A 9,549-nucleotide genomic window follows, 5' to 3' on the forward strand; every position below is an offset into this window, starting at 1 on the left:
CAGGAGTAAGGTTCCTTGTCCCTTTCATCTGTCCTTCGTTTCACCCGTGCATTTTCCTCACGTACGTACTAGTACTCCCTAAATGTAGCACATAAAAAACCATTTTAGATGAGAAAACAAGCCAATCAAACTCTATGGTGGAACCCAATTTAAAGCATAACATTGGTTGGCACGTGTCCAACTTTTAACTCTTCGCTCCTCCTCCTCCAAGAAAGAAAGCTAGGGTTTCTGCCTCTCGCCGGCGCCGCCGCAGGTCCGCCTCGTCTCCGGTGGCCCTAGGGCCATGGGGGCGCGGTGGACCCTGCCAAGGGCCGGCGGGAGGGCTCCGTTTTCAATCATTTTTTCCTGTCTTGTTAGGGTTTGTGTCCTGCTCAAGAAGGCGAGACGGCGGCGGTTCCCTGAAGATGGAATAAAGGTCTCCCCGCCTAGCCCCCATTCCAGCGGTGCATCTAGCATCGTTGGTGGCCGTGTGGAGGTGTGTCTCCGGCGGATTTATCTTTGGTGGATTTGCTCGGATCTCGTCGTTGTTCGTCTACGTTCGTGTGTCTTCGGGTTGAATCCTTCCAACCTACGTTATTCTTCATCGGCGGCAGTTGATGTTCTGGTGCGCTGGTCCTATGGGGCCTTAGCACGAGGACTTCCCGACTGTCTACTACAACAAGTTGTGCCCGACTCCGGCGATGGAGGGGTGATGACGGCGGCGCGCCTTCGGCTCGCTTCAGTGCTTGTAGTCGTCGCTAGGTGGTCTACGGATCTGGATGTAATTTTTATTTCTGGTGTTCGTTGTATGCCATGATTGAAGATGAATAGATTGAAAGTTTTTCCGCAAAAAAAAAAGAAAAGAAAAGCATAACATTGGTCAAGATCAGCATACTCTGGAGCAGCATAAAAGCACCCACAAAGCCAGATCTTTGCAACAAAGTTTCATCCTTGCCGTGAAGATCAAAATTCCTCAATTAGAAGGGTTACAACATAGCATCCAATAATTAGAACTCATCTAATTACCCCCGCACAAAGAGATGTGCAATGCATGCATATCTCCATATGCTCTTAATTGCGCATGCATTTACTCACAGAATAGCTCATGATTCCAATAAAAGGAAATGTGATACGCAACAACAAAAGTACAATCGCAACCTTTGAGGCATCCACATGTTCCGAAGTAGTAATCCAGTTGTCCACAAAGAAGAACTCTGAGAAAACTAAAGAGAGGGATTAGCCTAGCGGTAATCTGGAATAATTATAAGTCTAAATTCTAATTAGACAAGAGGAGAGATTAGAGCGCGCAGCTATGGGGGGGGGGGGGGGGGGGTGGGGGGTGGGTCCTACAAATAATTGGTGTGTTATATGCGGATCCCTCGCACACATCTATACCTCTATATACGAATATAAAATGAGTGAGTTATTAATGTGCAATGCAATTAATTTCTTGCTTAATATTATCGTGCATTGCTTGTACACAATTGCTATTATTATATACTAGATGATGCCCCACATGTTTTTGCGGAAACCTTGGTAAAACAGATGCATAAATAGATGTCCTAAAGTAAATAAAAAAATAAAATCGGGATATATTTTGAAAACAATAAAGTATATGAAGCATGTTACAAAATGTAATATAAAAAGAGAAATCTATTGGATCGAAGTCAAACGGGGTGAAATTTTGAACAAGTGTGTAATATGACCTATATATATTTGCTCCAAGGGTCCAACGTACTAATATATGTAGGTTATGGTACAAAATTTTGTAACATGACAGTCTATGTTGCGCACAAAAATTAGTGAAATAAATCCAAACATGATTGCTGAGGTGGCATGGTTGCATGAATAGATTAGTGCATAAATTGTAACTTATGACCACATGCATGGCTTGATGTTGTGGCATAGTTGCATGAAAAAAAAAATAGATAGTGGGTTGCAACTATTCAAGAATAGAGGATAGGAACCATAAAAAAAAGAAGAATAGAGGATAGGTGAACAAGGGCGTGCCCAACTTAAGGGGGAGAGGAGCCCCCGCCCCCCCTTCCCTCTCAATTCAGTTTCGTCACCTTCCATAAACAGGGTCCCCCTATTGGGCCCCTTTCAGCCTAGGTGGGGGCAGCCCCCTTGGTCCTAGCCAAGGCGGTTTGTACCTATAACCTGTCGGAAATTTTCAGGAATCTTCTAAACCTTCCATAAATAGACTGAAACCTTTCTGGGCACTTATAGAACTCATTTTTTCATACTCTATGGTCTCTTAGTTCTCATATAAATTACCAGTCGTTAAGCGCGTGACCCCACAGGTTCCAATATAAGTAGCCATGACCCATAATTCACACTCTGCATTTTTAAACCGAACCAAAAAACCATACCAAAAAACATAATTGAGCCATTTCTATGGACTATGGCTTTATGCTTTTTGATATGGTATGAAATTTTCTTCCATTTTGATTTTTTTTGGTGTATACAAAAGAACAAAATAGTTAACAAATTAACCAATGCAAAAAAACATATATTTCTTGAGCGAACAACCATATTTTCTTTGTACAAGAGCCAAATTCCCCGCTAAGCACATTCATTTTTCTTGTAACATAGTCATTTTGCTCTCAAAAAATGCTAAGCACATCCATAAACAAATCAAGTATACATTTGTATGGACGAACAACTATCAGTGCAATAATCCATGCATGCACATATAGTTATATACTTCCTCTATTCGAAAATATAACTGACGCTCAAACTGATGTATTTAGATGTATTTTAGAGCTAGATACTTCTGTTTCATCGACAACTATTTCCGGACAGATGTAGTATTTTTATATAAAAAGATATGTGTTTTTAGTTATAAATTTGTAAAATATTAGTATACCATTTTTAAATTAGCGTCAACTTTGGTTATTATGGTATATAGTGAAACCATGCCAAATTAATTTGGTATATAGCAAAACCAAACCATGTTTTAATTTCATACCATATTTACTTAAGTATCAATGCACAGAGTTACATGGAACACCTTTCGGTCAATAATTAACTACGGGTTCTGGACACCCTTGATAGTTCTCACATATTTAAGTTTCGCATACTATTCCCTTCAGTTTGCGACACGTTACAAAACTCAAGGCGAGACATTATCGGCATCCCCATGATCAACACCTTGATCACTATACCGATAATCCTCGTTACCAGTTTTGTTCTCTTTGCTCATTTATGTATTTTGGTATCCCTGCAATCTTAATCACATGTGTCTATCCAGGCAATGATGGTACGGTCATACTGAGTGGGCCGAGGGAGTATCTCTTCATCGTCGGAGGAGCAAATCCCAATTTTTTACTATTGATACCGAGACATACTTTTTCTGGTATACGTCACACGGTTATGGTGTGACAGGAAACCCCAACGTAATCATCTGGTATGTTCTCATACGATTTTCTCATGATCCAAGGACGTAAGTAAATGTTAGCATATTATGTGAAAATACTGACAACATAATGATGATGCAATCTCATAGTAATTCATAAGTTGGGTCTATCCAACATAATATGGTGTGTTGAAGGGACATCTATATGATCCGATCGACTGCATAAGACCCACAGTAGCAATAGAATGGGGAAAGTATACAGAAAATACATATATAGAAATATAAACAAACTAATCTCTATTACTTGAAAAGAACGTAAGGTTCCCATTTCACTTTTTTCCCCACCACCCCTTTGTCCAACCTTCCATGTATATGATAATCAATCATCTTAATTTACTTACCTTCTGAACCAATTCCACTTTAATTTACTTACCAAACTTCTAGTCAAAATATAAGGTAAATCACGGTCAGAATTTGATGAACATTTATTTACACAATCACATTATTATTGACAGATAAATCACAAGCTAACGTACTAGAATATTTTATATCCCGTTGCAACGCACGGACATGGTTCTAGTATATATAAACGAGCAAAGACCTGCAGGTGGTGGGAGAATCAAAGTCTGAGGTGGAGAGGTGCAAACAATTCGTGGGCACAAGTGTGTTTGGGTTGGGTAGTAGCAGTAGATGCAGGGTTGGTTCTTTTTCATAGGGTATTGTGGTCGGTAGGGCGAGTTGGTATCTTTCGGCCCATGTTAGTTTGGATGTATGGCATACGTGGGGAGGGTGGCATGTCATTTAAGTTCTCGAGCTGGTGTGCTTGCGGGCGGTGTATGATTTTGCTGATGTGTCATTGTGGGATTGTCGTAGATCCATGAGTGCAGTCATGTCACTTTGGGTAAAGGTATTGTCAGACATTTGTGAGCACCTGTTACTAGGGTGCCCTCGAGCATCATTCCCCCCTTGGTTGTGTCCTCGAAGAGCCCATATTCGGCCCCATCCTTTATGATCTTGTGCTCCAGGTGAAAAACAAGATCTGGATTGCCGAATCTTACGATGGTGTAGCTGATAATGTCGCTTACTCCTTGGAGGTGTAGTTCTTGGAGGTCTTGGTCCTAGGGTTGCGCATGCACATGACTTGATTCTAGCTAGATACTCCTAGGTGTGTCACCACCCTGCAAATGTGGTTCCCATGGGTGGCATGGGTAGAGGATTGTGAATGATCTCGTGTTGTGGCATCTTGGTCGCAGGGCAATTGATTGGCAATTGCAGACATGCATGGCGGCTAGCGAGGGTTGCGGTGGTGGTTGGTAGCGCAGAGCTCAGAACGCGAGAGGTGCTTGGTAATTTCGAGGCCTCGGGGCCATCATGGTGCGAGGCTGATGGTCTGCAACGCCATCAACTTTCTCCAAAGCGGAAGGGGCCACAGCTATGCCCTTCTTTGTGGAGTTGGGTTCTCTTCTATGTCATGGGGTTTGGTAGGTTTAGTGTGTCTTGTGCACTAGTGAGGATGACATAGGTTGGGGTATGTTTGGTAGTGGGTTGTAATGTTTGTCTGTCAGCTATTGATCATGGTCTTATCTTGAGTGGTGGTTGTTTGACCTAGTTTCAGACTTGTACAATTGTAATTATATTTCTTCTATCATGCATCGAGACAAAAGCTTTGTGTTTTCTCAAAATATAATAATTAAATGCATAGATCAATGTGGGCATGGCTGTACAAGATTGCAAGAAGAAACAATCATGTATTTTTTATTTATTTTTGCAAAATACTTTAAACTTCTCCTATTATCTACTTTTACCTTCAACAAAAGGAAATCAAATGTCTCATGAAGAAGGAAAGTACAGAAAGCCAGGTCAAGATAATTATTTGATTATGACATGTGAATCAAGCAACATGAGTACCTCCGACCGTTTTGGCTGGCTGAATTTGGATTGCTCATTGTAAGGTTGTATGATTATGATAAAATCTGGATCCAACATTCCAAGCTGTTTGATCTGTTGATAAACACAGAATTTTTTCAATTCATCAGAGCTCCCCTAGTTTTGTCCGGAATATTATTCCTAACTCTTCATTTCTACACAACAGCCATGGATTTCTTGATGTGCATCCACTGTGCTGGCAACATTCCCTCTGAAATTTCTGACAAAATCTTAGACATGTGAGGCTCATCTTCCAACCGGTGCTTGAGTTCTATCGATTTGAGCTTCTTGCACCAGAAAACAGGTGTTGTCGAGCTACGCCTTTTGGAAGATTGTTTCCTCTTACTCTTCTTGAACGGAGGAGCTAACAACTGTGGTTCATGAACAATGCTCAGTGAGTATTAGTTTTTTTTACATGAAGTTAATGTCAGATTAATTAGGGGCAAAAACATAAATGAAGGATCCAATAAGAGTGTCATGTTAATTACGTACCGTGCAGTTGTCCAATTCAAGTTCCTCCAGGTTTGGTGTGTTCGAGAGGATGCTTGTCAATGCCTGCAACTTCACTCCAAGATCACATCTTTCTAGGAGCAAAGCCTTCAAGTTATGGAGCATGGGGAATTCTTCAGATTCCTCTTGAAGCAATGCCTACAAAGGATGATACAATGAGATAATACATCGATGGATTTTCCAAATATATATATATTGATCAAACTTAGTTGACCAGAGAATGCAATGCATGCGTACTGTAGTGGGGAAGCCTGATAGATGTAGCTTGGTAACGTTGGGGATGAGGGCCAGGAAGCTGCACATGGACTTGAGGAACTCGAGTTTGCGTTTCTTTCGCGCTCTCTGGTTCGGCTGCCCGCCGTAGCTCGTGTCCGTGAGCCGGATCGAAGCATCGGCGAGCGACAGTAGCTCTGGTGCGGCCGCTCCGGCGACACAGTAGCAGTCCCTCCCGTCGTACGGAATCTCGAGGAGCAGGTAGGCAAGGCGGGGAGCCGCGAGCTTGAGCTCGGCCCCAGCGAGGTTGCAATGGGGGTCGATGACTGTGAGGCTCTTGAGCGTTGGCGAGGCTACGACGTGGAGCTTCTCCATCCTGCACCTCTCGACGTGGAGGTCCTCGAGGACCGGGCAGTACCCACCGAGGCCTTCCACAAAACCAGGTGCCATGTTCACCCCGACGAGACGTAGCGTGGTCAGGCGCCGGGTAAAGCCGCCAGCGCATAAGCCTTTGGACGACAAGTCCGGCTGCCGGCGAGCGGGGGCAGCGGCATAAGAGTACGCTATCGACGCGTGCGGCTTCCAGAAGACGGTGCCGTTGTGAGCGGTGCTGATGTCGACGGTGGCCGGGAAGCGTTGGAGGCCGCGGCGGACCCACCTGTCGGAGAACATGTCGCCGCAGTGACCCGCCCTGTTGCTGACCAGGTGCAGGCGGAGGACGTCGAGCTCCACCGCCGCCGGGAGCGACGACAGCATGTGGTCGGTGAAGTCCTCGAAGCGCTCCCACTGGTCGTCGGCGAACTCCCTCTCGTCGATCACGGCGCAGCGCACCTCGCGCCAAAGGTGCCTCCACCGCCGGGACAGCACGCTCGTCTGCCTGGCCTGCCGTGACCCGAGCAACGATATTATACAGTGCAGGAGGCAGTCCGGTAGGTCACCAAGCCGGTCGACAGCGTCAACGCGGCGGCGCTTGATGGAATCCATGCCGATCGGATCGCGGCGTCGCATCGCATCACGGCAACCGGCGGCGCAGTAATTGGAGGGTTTTGGACTGTGCTATTCAGCACCGTGCCCAGGGTATAGCAAGCGGCGGACCAAGGTCCTTCCGTGATGGGCCGAGCAATGTGTCCACCCACCTTTTTTTCTTTGCGAAAGCAACAATTTTTTTAGAAGCACATGTAACTTTATTTATACTTATAACAATTACAGGTACATTGATTTCGACCTCAGATCAAAAAAATACAGAGTAACTTATGTGACTAAGAATTATAATGAAATCTCCTGAAAACACCTTCGTAGTATCAATCTCTACTCGAAGAAATACTCCAAAGACTTCGGTAAAGAGGCTATAATTAGACTCGAGCAACGATGTTGTCACTCTTTCACCCTCACAAACATTACCAATAATGGTTTTTGAAAGCGCCTTGAGTCGCCCATCCAAAAAGATGAGAAGCCTTGATCGATGAATGTACCTGGTCTAGAGATGCCCCCTAAAAGTGCAGGCCGTCGAATCACTATATCTTCATCATGATGTCGATGAAATATTTCACCTTCATAAAAAATCAGACAAATAAAAAAGCTCGATGCAATAACATAAACTCATCAGATCCGAATAATGGGTTCTGCGAGGAAAAAGCTCTCTAACCTCTAACTGCTCTCGGGTCGCTCCTCGTGGGCGACTCGAGGGCGACAAACCCTAGCTCTCTCAGGCCTCCCCCTCCTCCCTTCCCCGCCCCGCCGCCACCCGAGGTGGTCGCCGGCGTTCCCGCGCCGCTGTCAGTGAAGGTGGCGGCGAGGTCCCTGCTGCCCTGCATCTTGTGGGGAGCTTTGGTACGCCGGGGCGGCGGCCCTGGGTGAGAAGGCGGCGTCGACCTCGGCTGGCGGGTGGCGCCGCAGGTGTTGGCTGGCCCTCCCGGTCACGTGGGCGGCGGTGGCTCCTCGCGGCGTGGTCTGCCCCGGCGGCTGCGCCAGATCTGGATCCCGGTGGGCTGCTTCGGCCTCATCCATCCTCGCCGGCTGCGGATTCGGCTGTATCTGGATCCCGTGCTTCGGGCCGGCCTGTGGACGTGGTGAAGGAAGATCTGGGAGGGGGGGAACCCCCGGTCGACCTCAACGCCAACAGTGGCTCCGGCCCCGTTTTCCCTCTTGAGGGGGCGCTCGATTCCCTCCTTCCCCCTCCTCCATCCACCTCATCCCGGGTGAAAACCTTGGCTGCATGCGGCCAGGCGACGGCGGCGCTCCGGCGTCGTTATCTTCTTGAAGACGCCACCTTGGGATGGTTGGAGGGTTGTGGATGTGCGTCGAGCTATCGGCTTCGGTTGCGGCTGTGTGGTTCCTGCAGGATGTCATTGGTAGTGGGTGTGTGGTCGCCTTCCCGCTCTGGTTGTTGTGGTTCGCCGTCAGGTGGCGCTGTGGGGTTGCTGGCCAGTGGTGGTGCTCCATTGGGGCGAGCGGAGATGAGGTCTCCCCTCCGGCAATGTGTGAGGAAAGATGGTGGTCTCTCCTCCATTCCCGGCTTGCAATTCTGACTATGGCGACGGTGATCATTCCGCGGTGGTGTCCCTGTCATCCTCCATCTAGTGCATCTCTTCGGCCTCTGCACACGCTGATCCTCTTCATCTTGGAGTTCCTCTTCGACTTGATCCTGTAATTTTCTTAAGTGGCAACTGTGTGTGACCTTCTCAAGTTAGCTTCTTGGTCTAGCTGCCTACTCTTTTTTCTTGTATCAAGTTTGTTCCAATGTTGGAAACACCATTGTATCCCTAGCCGGTTGATGGCTTCATTAATTTGAAGTCGGGCATGATGCCTTTTATCTAAAAAAAACTCTCTAACCTCATGGCACCACCAAAAAAATGAGAGAAAATATATTCTCACAAAACTATGATGATCTCTAGATGTTAACGAAGGACAAAGAGGTCTTGAAGATCTGGGGTCCCCCCTTCCTCTCAATGCTAAGATAGCGGCTAGAGGCGAGGGGACCTAATTTTTTCAGATGGCGACAACGGCTGCAGCAGCAGGAGAAACCCTCCTGGTCGCTGGATGGATGGGATCTCTCAATCTGTTGTGCACACCACGGATAGAAATCAACAATTATTAGTGGACTAGCAAATATGTCTGTGCGTTGCAACAGGACGTCATACTTGTTTCGCTAGGGCGTAATATTTTCTCTCCCGTTGCAATGCATGGGCATTTTTGCTAGTCTTTTATAATATGCGATCAGTTTTTTTTAAATCACCAGCATTTTTTGAACCCATGAACATTTTTTTGACTTCCCGAACATTTTATGATTTCATGATTTTTTTCAAACTCGCAACTTTTTAAATTTGAAATTTTGGGAAATCCTGAATTAGTTTAAAGAAGGAAAAAATTAAAAATTAAAATGAGAAAAGGAAAGGCAAAAAATTGAAATAAAAAACATGGGCCGGCCCATGAACCCGTGTTGGGTAGGAGGAGGTGCACGGGGCTTTAGCCACTACGGTTCACATGTGTTCGTGATATTTCAGGGTCTCACCCTATAAGAACCGAACCAGGGGCAACATTGATAGAAAAACTTTGAATCGTTT

At 45.9% G+C, this 9,549-nt stretch overlaps 1 protein-coding gene across 1 annotated transcript; it reads right to left on the minus strand.

Annotated features, from left to right (window-relative positions):
- Window positions 1–5,275: 5,275 nt before the first annotated feature.
- Window positions 5,276–8,829, minus strand: LOC109767180 (MEIOTIC F-BOX protein MOF). The gene is made up of 3 exons (XM_020325948.4): window positions 6,011–8,829; window positions 5,756–5,911; window positions 5,276–5,634 (listed from the first exon to the last, which is right to left on the minus strand). The coding sequence occupies exons 1-3, from the start codon at window positions 6,992–6,994 to the stop codon at window positions 5,419–5,421; spliced, it is 1,356 nt and encodes a 451-aa protein (XP_020181537.2). The 5' UTR covers window positions 6,995–8,829; the 3' UTR covers window positions 5,276–5,418.
- Between the last annotated feature and the right edge of the window lie 720 nt (window positions 8,830–9,549).

This window comes from Aegilops tauschii, chromosome 6 (genome assembly GCF_002575655.3).
Source record: "Aegilops tauschii subsp. strangulata cultivar AL8/78 chromosome 6, Aet v6.0, whole genome shotgun sequence".
NCBI classification, from domain to species: Eukaryota; Viridiplantae; Streptophyta; class Magnoliopsida; order Poales; family Poaceae; genus Aegilops; species Aegilops tauschii.